Source organism: Apis laboriosa, unplaced genomic scaffold (genome assembly GCF_014066325.1).
Source record: "Apis laboriosa isolate Shangri-la unplaced genomic scaffold, ASM1406632v1 scaffold50_cov145, whole genome shotgun sequence".
Lineage (NCBI taxonomy): Eukaryota > Metazoa > Arthropoda > Insecta > Hymenoptera > Apidae > Apis > Apis laboriosa.
The window spans coordinates 703,813-722,704 of NW_025223540.1; the positions used below are offsets into that span (position 1 = coordinate 703,813).

At 29.3% G+C, this 18,892-nt stretch overlaps 2 protein-coding genes across 9 annotated transcripts in view; one reads left to right on the forward strand and one right to left on the reverse strand.

Annotated features, from left to right (window-relative positions):
• Positions 1–4: 4 nt before the first annotated feature.
• LOC122717429 (kynurenine 3-monooxygenase) lies at positions 5–17,424 on the reverse strand. 5 transcript variants are annotated; one of them, XR_006347209.1, is made up of 11 exons: positions 5,895–5,949; positions 5,698–5,767; positions 5,184–5,374; positions 5,025–5,073; positions 3,648–3,735; positions 3,400–3,571; positions 1,995–2,246; positions 899–988; positions 610–691; positions 191–352; positions 5–110 (listed from the first exon to the last, which is right to left on the reverse strand). XR_006347209.1 is itself a non-coding variant. In XM_043941476.1 (11 exons), exons 1-11 carry the CDS (start codon positions 5,943–5,945, stop codon positions 12–14), a joined length of 1,365 nt encoding a protein of 454 aa, XP_043797411.1. In that variant the 5' UTR covers positions 5,946–5,949; the 3' UTR covers positions 5–11. The 5 variants fall into 5 exon arrangements, 4 of the variants coding, with proteins under 4 accessions (XP_043797411.1, XP_043797412.1, XP_043797410.1 ...); XM_043941476.1 differs by having other exon boundaries at positions 610–750; XM_043941477.1 differs by lacking the exon at positions 5,895–5,949 and adding an exon at positions 17,302–17,424 and having other exon boundaries at positions 15–352; positions 610–750.
• Positions 9,769–18,892, forward strand: part of LOC122717427 — a 41,918-nt gene continuing 32,794 nt past the window's right edge. For 3 of the 4 annotated variants that reach the window (XM_043941470.1, XM_043941472.1, XM_043941469.1), the window contains exon 1: positions 9,769–10,135. In XM_043941470.1, the coding sequence (XP_043797405.1) occupies positions 9,826–10,135 (310 nt within the window). In that variant the 5' untranslated portion in view covers positions 9,769–9,825. The remainder of the gene's footprint in view (positions 10,136–18,892) is intronic. The other variant, XM_043941468.1, reaches the window with a different exon arrangement.

Consider the following 18,892-nt stretch of genomic DNA (forward strand, 5'->3'; position numbering starts at 1 on the left):
TGTATTAAAATTTAATACAAAATACTTTTCTTTGCGGATACTTCGATGAAAGACGCCATTAATATAGCTATGATTAAGAATATCGTGCACCAAGCGGTTCTGCGTAATACCTGTAAAAAGATAATTGTTCGAGTACATTTTGAATAATTCTTATTCGATTGTTGATTTTCTTCATAATGTTTCGACCCACCTTATCCTGCCACTGCTTGTTCGCGATGCAATCGCGAAACCTCATTCTCGAGAAGTGTATTGTACTGTAGAGAGGTATCCATGTTTTTGGAATTCGTTTATAGAGAAACGTGTCTATATATTTTCGAACGAGGAAAGATTTCTTCCTCACCAAATCTCTCATCTAGAAAATTTTATATTAAGTTTGTTAGTAATAGTAGTAGTATTATGTTGATAATATTTAAAATTTATGAAAAAATTTATTTTTATATCTGTATTTTTAAAAATGAAATGATTCCTTATTTGAAAATTTTTCCCAAAATTCTTTGCGTGAATTATAACATTTTATATTTTTTTTTCAATTTTTAATGTTATAATAATCATTAATTTTTATTTAATTCTAACTTCGATAAAGATTTAATAAAAGATTAATAAAATTACCTCGACGTAATTGTACATAGCAAGGTCGCAAATGGCATGTGCATCTTCGCATCTTAATTCCGAGAATTTTGGAAGAATTTTGCTGAAATCCGAGTTATAACGTTCCATTAACTCGTCCAGAAGTAAAACATCCTCGAAACCCTGATATATGATAAAATGAATTACAAAAATAACTGTGGAATCGAAAATAATTATGGACATCTAAATTGTACAAGGAGATAATCGTGAAAGGTAATTTTCTGACGAGCAAAAAGACGTGAAATCGTTCAATCGATCGAGTGAAACTTACCGTGTTCATTCCTTGGGCATAGAAAGGCACCATAGCGTGAGCAGCATCCCCAAGAAGAAGGGTCGTTTTTCCAACATGATAAGGTTTGCACTATAAATGTTTGTAAGAAATAAGAAAATAGTTTAATCATGAATTAAAATTTAATAATTATTTTTATTACTTATTATTTATCATTATCTTTATTTGAAAATTTTTTAATTTCTATCACATAAATTTTTCATATTCAAACGTAGTATTTATCTGTAAATTAATAGAACTTTATAATTTAGTAATTTTATTTTTTTTCCAAAATAATTTTAAAAAAAATTCCTCTTCATCAATTAATAATAAATATAATATTTTTATAAAATTTTAATACAATAAAATGAATGCTAAATAAATAAACATTTTAAAGAAATTTAAAAGAACTTAAAAAAAACTTCAGAATTTATAATTGGGTTTTTTTTGGAAGTAGTCTTCTTCAATCATTTCCTTTCTCTTTGTTAATTAATAGTAAAACATGATCTAAACATTTTAATAGAATTTAATAAAATTTTGATGATATTAGTTTACAAAAGTAATATGTTTAATTTTTTAAAATAATTTAATTATTTCTTTTTTATATTATTTCTTTTTCTTTTAAATAATAATAAATAATAATAAAACTTTTAAAATAAAGGATTCCAATTAACTGGCTCAAACGAAACAACAAACATCCCGGATAATCGAAAAGAAATAATTAGAAATACATTTTTTTATATTTTTTATTTTTATTATTTTCTTTTATAACTCATTTTTATATTTTGAACATTCGCTTACAATTGAATTATAATTATTTAATATACATTTTGTATATTAATTATATGTTTGTCTATCAGTTTCAAAAAATACTGAATAAATGAAGAAAAATATTAATTATAAAAATAGAAAGGAATTTTGGTATTATATAATAAAAAAATCCAGAATAATCAAAATTTTAGATAAAGATCTTGAATGATTGAGATAAATTTTATAAACAATTTGATTAGTCGAGAATTCGTTGTAAGTGAAATTTTTTTTTAAATATTTTTCAATTATATTTTATCCATCGATCAATAAAAATTTTGATTGAAATTACCTTGATAGAAATCAGAGGTTTTGGTTCCCTTTCGAAATAATCTTTAACCAACTTCTGCCTTCCAATTAATTCCACTAGATCAGGAAAATATTCTTCACAGAAACTCAAAAGATCCTGAGGTGTTTTTAGCTTGTCCAAAGTTAAGAAAGGGGCGAATAAATTAACAGTAAAAGTACAGTTGTCGTTGGGCAAAGCTATCATCATGAATTCTCCTCGTGGCCAAATATGAAGATGCTTGTTACTCATCATAAACTTAAAATCCAATAGATTTCAATATTTTAAAAAATGTTTATTTTATTTTATTATTTTAAGATTTTGATATGCAAAATATTTCTAGAGATCAAAACAAACATAAAAAATAATAAAAAAATATCAATTGAGACTTATTATTTATTATATTAAATTTTAATTAAATATTAAATTTTGTATTAGATAAAGCAAGATAAAAATAGCAATGTAAGGGACAGAAAAGTTTCTATCTCGCTTCATCTAACAAGAATTATAGAATTATTATTAATTATAGAATTTATATCTTATATATGTGTGGTTTATATATATCAATGAATAAGCAGAAATCAATTTTTATCACTGATTTAAAAATAGATAGATTTAAAAATAATCTCATACAAAAATAAAAGATAAAAATAATCCCTACGAAATTCTAATCAATCGAATAATATTTTGTTTCTTTAATTAATCATAGCTGAGATTGATATCTATGAAATTTATCAGATTAAAAAAAAAAAGAATAAACATTTAAATGCAAATTTAAAAATAAGTATTATTTATCGTAAAAATTTTTAAAAATTGACCAATCTACTGATTAATTCCTCCTCAAAAATCTCAATGAGCTTAAAATATATTGTAAAGAGTCTCTTTTCTTTATATATAACTAATAATTGACTTTAATTATTCGCAAGAAACTTATTAATTTACTATTGAATTTTGTCTATATATTAATATATGATTATTAAAAGTGATTGGCAATTATATAATAGGTAAGTTCAAAACTCTCCTTCTTTATAAATTTGAACGAAGTTTTTTTTTAAAATTTCTTTTCTAATGTATGTAATGTAATATAATGAGAATTATATTAACAATTAAATTTACTTTAACTGTAATTTTTTTTTCTCTCTCTTTCAAAAAAGAGCCTAAATGCCTTACTATAGATATACATATAATAATATTTATTACTATGTTTGTACAAATAGATGAAAATTCAATACAATAGTATCGAAGTTTATATATAATTTAAAAACTATATATAATAATTTTAATAACTAATAATTTAAAAACTAAGGCAATACGCAAAGAAAAGAATTATTCAAAATAGTGTTCTTACAACATTCATTAAAATTATGAGAAAACTAATTTTCATCTTAAACTTTTAAAGAAAGACTTTTACCTCATTATTTTTTCCAGAAGGGACGAATAATTCAAGATAGCCATGTTCAATATAAGTTTGACTACAGTTGAACCGCGGCTTCTTCGCCATTGTTCTTCTGATGATCGAGTAAGCACCATCGGCTCCTATTATTAAATCAGCTTCCACTTTCTCTATCTTTCGAGTTCTCGTGCTAAAAAATTCAACAAACGTTATACGAAATTATATGAAAATATATTTTTCGAATTGTTTTAATTATTAATTCTTACTCCAATATCGTCAACTTTCCATCATCTAAATCCGCATCCACGACTTTTTTGTTGAAATGGAGACTTACTTCGGAATATTTCTCGGCAGCTGTGTTTTCGATATAAAATCCCCGAAAAACGAAAAAAGTGATTTAAGATAAGTGTAACATTTTCTTTTTACTTTTGATCCTTTGTCATATGAAATCAAAAAATAAATAAATAAATTATGAAACTTTTTGGAAAAAAGATTTACAAGTGTAAATCATTATTTAATGTCCATTTTTTTTCATTTTTTAAATTACATTAAAATTATATTAAAAATCGACAAAAAGAAGACAAAAACTTTTTGACCATAGAATTAGACCTATTAAAAATTCGTCAAAGACAAGAAAAGAAATTAAAACTAATTGATATTTGAATTATCTCATTTTTACTACTACTATATTTAAATTAAATTTTAAATTATTTTTGCAATCAAAGTATATTCAACTTTAAATTATCAATAGCAATTATTATATTTGGCACATATTTTATTTAATAAATAAAAGTTTGAAAAAATTTATACACTTTCAAACATTCTACATTGTGATTATAGAGATTAGAATAAAAAATTTAAGCAATAATTTGTTTCAATCTTTTCAAAAATAGAATTAAAAATGCCTTTTTCCATACAATTATTCCTTAAATTAAAAGAAAAATTCTTTATAAACCATTTCTATATTACTTTTTTAATAAGATCAATCTAACAATGAAATGTATTTAATGCCTCCAGGATTGAACTGAAACTTAATAAATCCTTCGAAAACGCTTGTATGTACGCATCAGCTTATAACAAAACTTTCATGCGCAAATAGACGTAGATCGGATTAAAATGGCACCAAAGTATACGAGTGCATAGAAGATCGTAAGAAGCATAAGCTAGTGGTAGAAAGAAATACGACACGCTCGAATTCTTGTGGCTTCACGCACTACCGTGTCATCGGATATTCAGTGGCCATTTTTTTATTCTTCAGCATAAAAGGATCTCGAATACGTTCAATTTTCAATTTTATCGAGATAATTTAATGTAAAATTTTTTAATTTCTCTCAATGAGAAATAGTATGATTTAATAAAAAAAGATTTATTAGATCTCTTCTTTAAAAAGATTCTTCAACTAATTTATATGTTAATTAATAATTGGTACTATGATAAATATTGAAAAATATTGAAAAATTATACATATTTAATTTATTTTCACTATAAGTGAATAAAAATAAAATTAGAGTATATGTAAATTATTTTATATTTTGTCTTCATTATCAGATAATTAAATTGTAATTTCTGAGATAAAACAATGGAAAGACTAAAATATGAGAGAAAAAATTCTAATAATATTGTTGCAGAGTAATTTTACTCACCATTTAGTAGAACAATGTTTAGATATCGTCTGGTAACTGAATAAATACACTGTAAAAATGAGAATGAAAGTAGCAAAAAAACTTTGTATTTTTTACTCGATTTTCTTTTGGAATCAAGAAAGAAAAAAAAAGAAATCGAAGTATTGTAAAATCACTCACATTTTGATTCACACCATCGTAAAGTATTTCTTTGAGCGATCCATTCTTATTGTGTATCATTCTACCACGCATAGCAATACCATGATGATCGACCACAACCTCCTCAAGGCCAACTGCCCTTAAAGCTTCCCGCCCTCTGACTGACAGAGCCAAGTCAATGCTCTGACCCCAACAATCCTCTGTTCTGATATCTGAAACGAATGTGACCACGGAATTTTTGTATTCATATTACATAAAAATTTTTACATATACTTCTTGCGAATTTCCTTCTATCTTGTATATTTTTTCAAAAAAATAAAGTAAATATATTTGAAACACTCTTTTCATCCTTTCAAAATGTGTAAAAAATACATAAAAAAAAAAATTTCAATTTCAAGTTTTTAAGTCATCTGAACTAGAATTTAATAAAAATTCCATATAAAATAAAATAATACATATTGATTATTACGTTAAAAAATTGAATAAACAAATAAAAAGAAAATAATTGAATTAATTCTCCAATCGAAAAATTCACCTGGACGATATTCATAAATAGACACGGAATGACCCCTTTTCGCAAAAAAGCAAGCTGCCAAAGAACCGACCTAAAAAAATCGAAACTTCACTATTTTTAATAACCTTTGAAATCTTGATTCGATATTGTTTGATTTAAAGTTCTTTTAACAAATTTTAAAATCATCTCGTTTCGTGAAAAATTATCGAAACACGCACCAAACCACCCCCTACTATAACGATTCGCGACTTTCGATCAGTGACTGTCATGGTATACCGTCCTGCACCGAAGCCGCTGATCAACTACCTGTCTTAGCATAATCGTGCAAGCATACATATTTACTATATATACATACTGAGCGAGTCATTTAACATTGGATCTTAAAATATCATTGTCAATTTTTTAATAATCTGAAAATTTTTCGAAGATATCGATCGCCTGAATAAAATACGAAGAAATCGAAGATGCAAATGATGCAAAGATCGATCAATTTATTTGCATGTTAGGATTACAATTTGTTCGAAGATACGATTTTGTTTGTAATAGATAACAGATATTAAATTTATTAAATTTATTTACAATACTTATAATCAATCTTAATGATTAATGATTATAAATGTTGATAATAATGATAAAATGTTGAATTTAATTTTTCTTTTTTCTTTGTTCTTTTTTTAAGAATGAAATGGAATTAAAGAAGAAATTTCATAATTTATAAGGACAGAGATAATTGTAAAATTGTGGAATTATAAAAATTTCGATATTATTGCAATGATTTGAGAGAGATAGAAGAGATAAAAGAGAGATTAAATCAAAGCTCTTTATATCTCTTTGCGTTTTTTTCAATATTAATTATTATCGATATATTATTATTTGGTATAAAATGCGATATCAAATCAATTATTTTTCACGTGAAAGATGTTCAAAAGCTGGATTATCGAATATATTAATAAGTAATACTTTCATAACTTACATAATAGCGATCAACACATTCAAGAATGTATATTTTATTTATTATTTTACAAACTGAAAGATAATGTAATTTGAAAAGTCATTCAGCATATATATATAATATAATTTGTAACAGAGTTGATAGAAATCATTTTTCAATATAATTTGATAACATTTACATATCTAAATTTCATAATTAGACATATATTTGATTTTTCAATTTTATATGATTAGTATTTTAGAGAGAAGAATTTTTAGAAATTTTGAAGAGAAAAAGCTGATTAATAACTATTAATCTGTTTTTGAAGAAACATTATTTGAATATGGAAGATATATATATATATAATGGAAGACCAATGAAAAGAAAAATAAATTGATCAATTCATAAAATCAATCTTTTCATAGTTAAGAAATCTAACGTAAAATTTCGAACACAGTAGAATAAATAATTTTTAATCAATAAAGAGATTGTAAGTAATAAAGGATTTATCTAATCATTAGATATGCAAAATGATTTAGCAATTTTTCCAAATGACAAACCAGAAACAATGGTTGAATTTAGAATAAGAATTTAAAATTTTTTTTACCCAATTATTTAATTGCTTTGAATGAACTATTAATAAGAGGATTCACATAGACTATGGAAATTAATCAATTATAAGTTAATAATATTCAAGGATATTTTAATATTTTATTAAAACCAAAATTGACAAGTGATTAATAATAATAGTATTAGTTAATAAAGAAATGAGATTTTCAAAGTGATTTTAAATTCTTTTAAAAATTCTGTGATATTTGAATAGAGGTATTAATGAGATTCATATATATAAGACCAATGGAAATCAGTGTAAATATAGTGTGATATTTCAGAGATTGTGATTTAAAAAATTTCATCAATGACAGAAATGATGATTCAATTCAAAAAAAGAAAATTGGTATCTATAACAATGTTCAACTAAGAAAAAAGATTAAGTAGATTATAAAGATATGGTTAATTTTAATAAAGAGTGAATTGATATTGCTAAACACATAATTACTGATGGAAGTAAAAATTCATAAGTTTTCTTAAAAATATTGAATCTCAAAATATTTTAGAAATTAGATTTATTACTTACTCATTTTAAAAAATTAAATTTAATGAATGATATAAAATATTATTTTTCTAAAGATTTACCTTTTAGAATTTTATAACTTTTAATTATATTATTATTTATGTAATATTATTCGAAGATCATATTAACATGACTGAATTCAAACACTGTTTACAATGAAAACTGGTTTATTTAATTTCATTCTCACGCAAGTATTCACTCACTTTTACTCATATATACATTGCACGAGGCATCTAAAACAAGCTACTTGAATATCTTGGCTGTATTAATGATAAAAGAAAAATGTGTCAGATCAAACTTACATGATTGAGAGATACATAATTTAATATATATATATCGATTTTTAATAGGTAAACGCACAGAGATCTTTTTTTTTTAAATTATGCAAAGAAATATATTATTACAAAAAAAATTCGAAGTTAAAAAATCGAAATTGATCTTCATATGATTTTTATTCTTCCATCTAATTAAAATTGTTTAAAAATTATTTGTTTCTCTTCATCAAATTATGTGTTTCTTGACACTATACATGTTTAATTTGATACATTTTTTTCTATCATCAAGTCGAAATATTTATATGTCTCACTTTACATATTGATATTAAAATATTTAAATTAAAAATTATAGAATTCTTAAAAACTTCAAAGCTCTCATAAATAGTTTCATTAGATCACAATAATTTCATTATATCACAATTAATGTTAAATCGATACAAAAATATACTTAATAATTTCTTCAAAAATTGATATTTCGTTGATAAATCTTCAACCATAAATGATCATAAATGTTCATTTTATGTTTGATATACTTATATTTTAAAATCATGAATTATTTAAACTTTTATTTTCAGTAATCATTATAGAAACCTTCAACATAGAAGGAATCAAAAATCAATTAATTTATCTACAAAATTTCTAATGGAAAAATAGCATCTTCAAAAATATATCGAAAGAAGAAAATCGTTGTTATCGTTGAATCTCTTAATGCAGAAGGACACAAAGATCCAGCAGAAATTGTCTCATTATAAATAGTCAAGGATTTATATTTTAGATCACATTCTATTAATCATCTAAATTTTCATCTTCACTAATCAAAAGATTTAAGGCAAGAAGAGAGATAAATCACCGCAGAAACTTCCAACGCATGAGGAATCAAGAATCCACTAAAAATTCTCTCAACGCGAGAAGAAAAGAAGCTATTCATCGAAAGAAGATTCAAGCAAAGAATAGATCAACTATTTATAAATACTCTATAATCTCCAATAAAAACAAACTATCAAATACAAGAAGAAAAAGCTCTCTCCAACAGCAAACAGAAAATCCACCTATATCATGATTCCCTCATTACAAAAAGAAAGAAAAACTTCAAAAATTATAAATACTCCAAGTTGCCAATAAAAACAAAAATCATGCAAGTTCACCAGATGCAAGAAGGAAATCTCTCACTGGTCCCCAGCAGGCCAATCGAAAACTTCTGTTCTCTCACTGCAAAAACAAAGAAGAACCTCAACAAACCATCGCAAACCATCGCAAATAGTGCCAATAAAAATACAAATCATGCAAGATTTTATCAAATACCAGAAGAAGGAAAATTCTCATAATTTCATTCAGACCTCCAACCAGATCCTCCAGTTCTTTCCTCGTTACAAAAAGAAACAAGAAAAGTGCAGCTAGCAACTAAACTACTCCAAACCGCCAACGAAAACGTGAACCAATCATGCAAATTCATCATCCAACCAGATCATTCCATGATTCTCTCATGCAAGTTCACCATCCAACCAGATCCTCCCATGATTCTCTCACTACAAAAAAAGAATAACAAGAATCTCAAAAAATATGGATAGCAACTAAATACTCCAAATTGTCAATTGAGAAACCAAAACCATTCAAGTTCACCATTGGATACAGAGAAGGAAAGCTGTGCTTTCCACGTCGAGGTGTTCGCTTCCTCCTGTTCGCTCTCGTCAGGGGATGGCGCGAGGAAGCTGAGAACGGCGGCGACGATGCCGTGGCGTGGCCGTCGTCGTCGGTTTCTTGCGGCGCTGTCCGAAAAATCAAAAATAGCCGATGTGCCAGTCAGTGCGGCGATGTCGACGGCGAACGACGTTTCGACGGTACGGTTCGGCCGGTGGTGGTGGTGCTGGCGGAGACGAAGGAGGAGTACTACCTGCGGGCCAACGACGATGGGAGGATACGCGAAGACGATCGTCCTTCTCGGTGTGGTCGCTGTGTTATGCGCCCTCCTGGCCACCGTGGACGCCGTCGCGAAAGCGAAATCTGACGAGCCATCCCGGCCCAAGGGAGGCCACAAGGAGACCGAGCCTGTCATCGAGGAAGTTAACGCGAAGCAACTCGAGCGGCTCCTCAACGAGAAGGACTTTGTTGCCGTGTACTGGTGTAAGTGTATCTTCCATCGGGAGAATTTTCTAATCTCTTCTGGATCAGGTGGATCAGGATCTTGCGAAGATTCCGACTCTTTGGCGAAGAGTGGTTAGAATCAAAATGGTGATGATAATGATGGCCGCGGTTCTTATTCTTCGTTTTTAAGATTGTCTTCTCGATTTCTGGGTTTGGTGTATAATTCGATAGTTTTCTTTTTTTTAAGAGAAGAGATGAGAGTAGATGGATGGTTCTTTAAGGAAGGGATGAATCGGGTGAACGACGTTGATTGCTATTCTCACGATTTCTGTCTTCTGACCTGTGATGTAATTCGTTTTGAGAATTAAGCATGTAACTTAGGTATTATTTTCTCATAGTTGAGGTTAGATGGATCGAAATAGCGATGACAATTGCAGTTTTTGTATCGAAAAATTCTCTCAATTTTTGGATTTGTGATGTAAAAATTTTCCTATTCGTTGAAATTATATTTATAATTTGAAATTACAAACACAAAATTAACAAATGTTCAACAAGAATCTTTTCAAGCACTTTATTCATGTTTAAACAAAATTCGAATAAAAATCAAATTTTACCCGTCAAAAATTAACAGATTAACGGGTATGAAAACGCATTCTAACAATTGATCGCAAAAATAAATTCAGGAAATGTAGAAGAGAGACGACATCCATTGACACGTGTCGATTATGTAATTTCGTTTCGATAGACTCTTTGCTCTGATACTGTCATCAAATTCTTAGGGGCACCTTACTTTTCTTCCCCCTCTTCATCTCAATCGCTCCGTCTCACCATTTTCACTCTTGCATTCCTTTCGGTTCACCGACTCTGCTGGCTCTCGATTCTCCTCCACCACCTTTCCAAGTTTTTCGCGTCTTCTAAAAGAAATCTGGGTTAAAACCTGAATTCCTCGACGAGAGATCGCGCCGAGTAATCTGAAAGGATATTTGAAATCGTAATTTATCAATAGGAATCAAACGGTAATATTATTATTAAATTGTAATTAGAGGAAAATAATTGAACATGCTATTTAAAGATCGGATAGAATTAATCGGATTCATCGCAGGAATATTCGTAGAATTTTCTTGGCTACGAGAAACCTCTTCCACCCTTCCCACGTTTCTACGCGTCCTCCTCGCCTTGTTCCTCTTCTCCTTCTTCGAGAAATTACATAATCCGCGGCGGTGCAGTAGTGGGTGTCGATGAAAGCCAGAACTGCAGCACGCGATTCGTCATTGAGATCGTTTTGCTTGCAAAAGACGACAAGTGAGACGTCAATATGGGCACGGTTTAATGTACCAAGGCGGAGACGCGCGTTCGCGCGTTATAAATAAATCCCCCAGCAGGAGATTGACGCCTCTGTTTCTCTACAAACATACCAATCTCGTTGATCTTCTCCTCGATCTTTTTCCCCTCCGATCATTCTCCAGGATGAACGAGGGTAACATTTAAGACGAGAAAATAAATTTTTCGAAGAAGTCAAGAAATGTGAAATTCAAAGATATTTCCTCGCTTTTGAAATTTGAATTTCGTATCGACGTGGAACGTAAATATAAAATATCTCAGAAAATTCGTTGTTGTTTTCGTGTGTAAAAATAAATCTAAAAGAAGGGATTTAGAATTAATTTTAATCAATTTTGAAAATTTATCGAGCGCACGTGGCACGTTTCAATTAAAACAACTAATAAGTTAATAGTTGATACAATATTTGTTGAAAGATTAGAAGTCTATTTCGAATAGACATCTCTCGAAAATATTTCAATACTATATTTTCAAAAATTTATTTTTCTCTGTAAAATTATCTTCAACTATTTTATATTTCTATCCAACAAAGGATTGAATGACTTTTACTTTGCATATATTCGAACGTGAAAAAAGAAAAAAAGTAGGGCTCAAAAATTTTTGGATTTAATGAAATAATCTTCTGATTAAATCACTCGTCTTAAGACACTCTGTGTATAATATACATGTTATGCACGCGAATTACATTCGCATGACAATTAACAGGTATTAAATTCTCTCCCTTTGCCAAGTGGCCGGTCCGCTCAGTAGGACAAGCCGTCTCGAGGTAAACGCAAGCCTTCGTGAACGTTTGCGGGCGTGCAATAATTGGTGCAATAGGTCGGTGTGATTTCGCTTTATCGTTTCTCCTTTTCGTTGCGATTCATTCGACTTCGTTACGTCATTTCGTTCAACGTTATTTTCAACCGTCCAAATGTCAAAGAAGCAACAATAATTGTGATAAAATGTAACAAGAGACGTCGAACGAGATTGTTGATTCTATACAATTTTGGATACGTAAATATAGAAACTGGTAACACCTTGGCACAATGAAACATTTATCAGAATATGAACAGATTAAATCATTCGTAGAATTTAAATGAAATTACGAATTGTCCCCGAGATGTGAGATGATTTAAATAAAATTTCAAATTGCAACGTTCTACGGGGAGTATTTTCAATCGAATAAACGGATGATTCAGCGATTGTGATATCTCTAAGGTAAAAATCTCGTGTTGACATGTTACGCAGGAACATAAATTTAGACGTCTGCGGACTCTAAATGAGATGGAAGTTTGAAGAAGGCATTAATCACGGATTCGTTTAAAATTGTAGTTAAACGCGTAAATATAGAAGCCACGCCTTGGTATAATGCGTAAAGGCTGTATCGAAGCATCGAATCGTTGGATATAAACAGTGTGTGTGCGTGAAACTAGTTGGCACAATGCATAGATGAGTATAAAGTTTTGTGAGGTTTTCTAATACATATAATATAATAAATTGAAAAGAAAATCTTGTTCAAAACCTCGAATATAAATAACAAAATAATAATCTTAGAATTGGCCATAATTACGAACTCATAAATATTCATTTATTATACAATGTTCAAAAAAATCATTGCAATTTCATTAATATTAAATTACCCTATCAAATTCCCTATAAAATTATCGCTAATAATTATACCATTAATACGATTTTAAAACACTATGAAAATACATATCTAAAATTCTTTTTTTAAAAAATAGAGACGAAGAAATATTGTCTACGTAAGTTATAATATAATTAAATTCAATTAACATATCGATATTGTGAGAGCAGAAGTGGAAGGCATACGAGAAATTCAAATTAAGAATGGACATAGAGCTTGGTGAGAATCGAAGGGAACTCAAGAAGTTAGTCTGGCTGTAATTTTATTGCTCCAATACAGGAAATACTGCGGCCACTGACTCAACATCGTTGACGCACACTGATGGCGGTCGTGGAATATCGAGACGCATTGCCAGCTGTTTATTTAATTCAATAGATGTAGCTCGCGTGCAACGCGCTAGACGATGAAAATTAACTGGTCGAGGAATTTTTTAAAATTATTTTTAAAAGAACGTATATAGGGAATGGAAATTTAATCGATATTGATTCGGATGTTTAAAAGAAAAAGGAAGGAAAGATTGATAAAAATTAATAAAAATTAGATTGAGATTAAATTTAAATCTTGAATCAGTTTAAACTAAAGATTGATTAAATATAATTGAAATATATGTAAAATATAAGTTTTATTAATATGATAAAATGTTCAAGACAATTTCACAAATGTATTTCGTTCTTTACATTCTTTATATTTCTTTATATAAAAACAACATAATAAAATAATAAAATATGATAATAAAATAACAAATAAACGAAACATTTTTTTAAAAAATACAAAAATGCAATTGCCAAATCGTAATGTTTCTCTCAACTTTCCTCAAATCGCGAGATAAAGATAATGATTCATCTAAAAATAATGGCGATAATTTTTATATAGGTGTAGGTTCAAAATAGAAATCCAAATTATAGAAGGTTGATTTCTCGAGAATTATCGATTTACCTTTCTCCGCCCTATAATTTGCTCAAATCACCCGGCTAATCCTCTCCGCAACAGTTTTAAATTCCAAGATCCTCGATTCATCCAGCGTGAATCGAAACGAGGCGATCAGAGTCAAATGGCGCGGAAAAACGGCAAAGTGGAGCATGACGGGCAAAGCGTCACGTGTAAAGATAAACCAACACCTGGTCTAATAAGGGCTAAGATCTTTCGAAGTCAACGGGCCATGGGTCGTCTTCCTCTTTCTCTCTTGACAACCTGTTCCTGGCATATACTCGTGTCTGTCACGTAAGCTGCATTCCGCTCGCGATTTTCCCCTGAATCACGTTTTCATAATACCGTCTGACGTAATGGCTAACATGCTAGAAGACGGACGAAATAACCAACAGCAACCATCCACGCCGAAACAGCTTCGGACGGCTGTATCGACCCTGTGCCAAGAGGAGGAAGTCACTTCGACGAATCAGTTGTTTATTAATCATTATCGCTTATTAAATCCTTTCCCTTTATATTTGTCTTTAACTCCCTCCTTGTTATCTATTCGCTAATTACTTGTTCGATTTTTAATCAGTAGCATTATCTTTGGAAAATAGGACTTATTTAGTTGGAAGGAAATTATATTGTCAGCGAAGAAAAGAAGAAATATGAGGGAATTTATGTTGGCTCGAAGATCAATGATTTAGAGACCTGTTGAAAGCTTGTTAAAAGGCTTATGATTGCAATATTTTTTTGTATTAAGATTGAAAGAAGGAATTGTTAATTAACTTTTTTTTTTAAGAGATAGAAATTTTGGCACTGTCATAAATTATTTTTCTCTGAATTATAGAAATTTTTATTGTGTTTTTCATCATTCAGCTTGTCAACAATCTAATTCGCCAATTTTAATTTCTTTTTTATTCAACTTATACGATTAAATTATTTTTCTTTATATTGTATTATTAAAGAATTATTTTTTAACAATTGACAAAATATCTTTCTTTGAATCATAAAAATTCTTTGTGTCTTCAATTTAATCTAATCCACAACTGGATCCCGAACTTTAATAATAAATCTACATTATATTCGTATCATTCTGAAAAAGGTTTCTCTCCACTTCTTTCCTCAACCATCCTCGACATCGTTCCGTGACGTAACGAAGTTACTCTGAAAATACACCAGTGTGAAGCGAGAGAAACGTTTCGTTTGCGCCCTCTTCTCGCCTCTTCTCTCCTCTGCCCTCCTGTAAAAATAGTCCTTCGAGAGAAATCTTTCTCACGCTCCACCCCTTTCCCACCTCGATCATGGACACGCGAAAATTATTTATTTCGAGCATTTTTATAGAAACACTCCATTGGCCGGGGTTCTGGTCGATCGGCAGGGAAGAGACACCTCTTCAAGCTTGCCGTAGCAAGGCCGGCGCTCCGGTAGCCGCCGCTTTTAGCACACGTTCGAGTTATTTTAGCGCTTGCCGCCAAGCCTCTCGCTATCGTCTCGCCTGAAAACATATCGTCCTCGACCACCCTGCACCTAAGATCCACCTCGGTTCACCTGTGCCTCGATCGAGCGAATCGAGAATTCAACGTCTAGATTTTAAGCATCGTATAAAGGGGTTCGGAGAAAGATCAAGATGGCGATGAGTTTTTCGAGCAGACTCGTCGCGAAGACTCGGATCACGAGCTCGAGAAGTGCACCTATTTCCAGCCATTTCGTGTCCTCGCGACTTCTTTGCGCGAATCCCAATTTTTTCTGCAAAAGATCTTTCCAACTCGGAGGGTCTATTTGGTTCTATTCTGTTTTTAATCCTTGAACTAGAAGTCTATTAGTGTTGAAAATTATCAATATATAAAAGTATGAGGTCTGAAATTAAAAATTCGTGTTTTAAGTATAAATTTTTCTTTTGATTTTCAAAGTTTTCACGCTCTTCGTGTCGATAACAAAAGAATCTTTGAAACTTACAAAATTCGAAAAATCTTTAGATTGGTTTAAAAGAGATTTTGAACAGAATTAATTTCGCTTGTGATTTTTAATAGATTTTTAATAGAATTGTTTCTTTGGATTTTAATGTTGGAGAATTATTGAAGTCTTTTAATAAAAGTTATTAAAAACTGTTTGGTGAAATGTTAATGATATTGATTAATTTCTCTCGATAAATGTATAAGAAGAACAATGAAAGATAATTCTAAGGAGAGAAAGAAGAAAGGAAAATGGAAGAAAGAAAAGAGAAAAAAATGTTCATGTGTTTATTAATGAATTCATAATTAAAAAAGTTAAATTAATTGATGTATATATTATTAATTTATATTAAAAAATATTTAAAGTATTTTTATATTAAAAGATATTTATTTTATAGCAAATGTAATTACAAAGAGGTTCAGTTTGCCAATTTAATTGAAATTTTAAAACTATGTATCTGCTATTGAAGAGTAGATTTGGTCATTTTATTTATGAAAATATATTGTACAATCAGATTTTCAATATTTTTTAAAGTATTTATAACTAAAGTCTCATCAAAATATTTATATTAAAATAATCTAACATTAGATATTTCAAAAATTTATCAAAGTAATTTAATAATTCAATAATCTAATATTTCAAAATTTTAAATTAAAATATAATTTAATAGTGTTCAAATCTAAATTCCACAACTCAAAATTCCAATAATTCAAAATTCTAAGTCAAAAAATTTAACAAGATTCAACAACAAATCTCAATATTATTTTTTAAAAATTCTAGATTAAACTTAATGATATTTAAAATTTCAATATTACAAAATTCTATTAAAATAATTCAATAACAATAAAATTCCAATTTTATATAAAAAAAAATCCAAGAAATTTCAATGTGTCAAAATTCAAAAATAAAATAATTTAACAATGTTCAATGTTAACTAAACTTCAAACTAAACTCAAACTTTATATACCGTCATCCATACTTTATATACCTTCGGCAATGAAAATATTTTCAAAGCTTACAGACGATTCCAAAAGAATCAAAAGATGTAACAAGAAGACACGATCTTCTCAAGTGTATATTTCCAGATGTTCTCTCCTCGTTTCGAGCTTCCTAAAAGACGAGCTCTTTCCGCTCGGTCAATTAAGGAGAGAATTTCTTGTCCAACCATATTCCCTCGTTTCTATCGTGTCATGGACATCGAACAATTACCCTTTAATCGGCTTGAAAATCGCTCAACAGAGTGGTATTTTACGCGTAAACGTTTCATCCCTGTGTAAACCGTGATTTACAGTTTGTTCACATACAGTGTTGTTCATCGTGACTTAATAAGAATCCATTGAAAAGAGAAGGAAAGGTGAAACCAGAAATACATAACATTGGCTTAGAAATACTGTTCGTCGAGGAAAATGGCTTCGCTATAGCTTTCGTTCCACTAATAAACTGTTCCGTTTTCTCAGCCGCGTGCAACTGGTTTAACTATCGTCTCGAATTTCACTCTCATTAGCTACAAACGTAAAATTGAAATGGTAAATTGAAAACTGTGGAAATATTATATCCTTGAACGCATGGATTTACGATTGCGGAACGTGCGAGGTTTAAATTTTCGCGCGTTTACACGTTTGAGGTTAGGTTATCGATTCCAAGGCCGTGATCGTTACAAAGGAGGGAAACAAAATGCATCTTTCGAAGTTCAGAATCTAAAATTGTTTCGAGGGGTACTTCGATAATTTTCCACATCTGCGAGATTTGGCAACGAGAAACGTTCGAAAGGATATTTTCACCGCGAATTGCATTCTTTTGTCCGTGAAAAAGAAAGAAAATTAAATATTAATTTGATATCAGAATATCAGACTGGAAAACAAATATTTTTACATCGAAAATAATAAAAAAATTTACACCGAACAATTGAACATTAATGTTTAAAAATTTTTTAAATTTCTCACGTAAATAATAATTTTTTAAAAAAAAATATTAAGAAACAATATTAAATATGACAAAGGTATTGTTACTTGTTCAAAGAAAATTTGAAAGATAAAAGATGAAATATCTGAAAACTTCTTGGCCACCTGTCCATGGCTTAATTTAATTATCGGTTTGCCAGGAAAAAGTGAGAATGAGAAAATTGCTAATTCAGTGATAAGCACTGCTGATTCTCTGCCAACTATTCGCGTTGCTCGGATATATATACACTCGATACTATAGGTTGTTTATTCAGGAGTAGATGGCCGGTAGTATGTTTGCTTGAGCACGTCGTCGCTACTTTAATCATAAGCTAACCGCATGTTACATTTTCTTTTTCTTTTTTTTTTGTTACAACATTATAGCCATTCTCGAAGAGAGTACTTTTTGTCATTACCTTGAAATTTCTTTAAAAATAATCATTCTGTTCAGAATTATTCTTTTTAAATCATTACGTTGATTTATGAAAGCTTTAGAATATTAAACATGTAGAATTGAAAAAGAAATTTGGTTTGTTAAAAGTAAATTTAGATACTTTTTTTTTTTAAGAATGCTGAAATTATTTGAATTATTTTGTAAAAATGGTGAATTATTTTGTAAAAAAGACGACAAAATACCGAAAATATTTCATTAGGATTTTTTATTGAAATATATTGAAAAAACGCAATTTCACGTTTGTTCGATTCATTTATGATTCTTCAAGTTTATTTAACGTTTGCAAGTGCAAGACGGCAATAAAATTGTAGGTTTACAGGCACGTAAAATATTCAATGGAAATATTCACAGGAAGCCACTTATCAAGAAAACAAATAGACAATAATAGATTAACACAGTAATAGAACATAGAAATGCAACAAACTTTACCATAAAATTTGCAAAGATATCTATAAAAAGAACAACAATTATTAGTAATATCGCCATATAGGTCACTGCACTTTGCCACAGAATTTATAACCTTGGCCATCAAGCTTTCTAATTCACATTTCATAATTCTTTAATTTTGCTTA

Bases quoted from the DNA above. Each gene is read 5' to 3' on its own strand.
- LOC122717429 (XM_043941475.1), bottom strand. From the start codon at position 5,945: ATGACAGTCACTGATCGAAAGTCGCGAATCGTTATAGTAGGGGGTGGT. The intron at 751-898 runs GTAAGTTTCACT...ATCATATATCAG, and splicing joins ATGCCCAAGGAATGAACACG to GGTTTCGAGGATGTTTTACT. The intron at 353-609 runs GTAATTTTATTA...AAAATTTTCTAG, and splicing joins CTATGTACAATTACGTCGAG to ATGAGAGATTTGGTGAGGAA.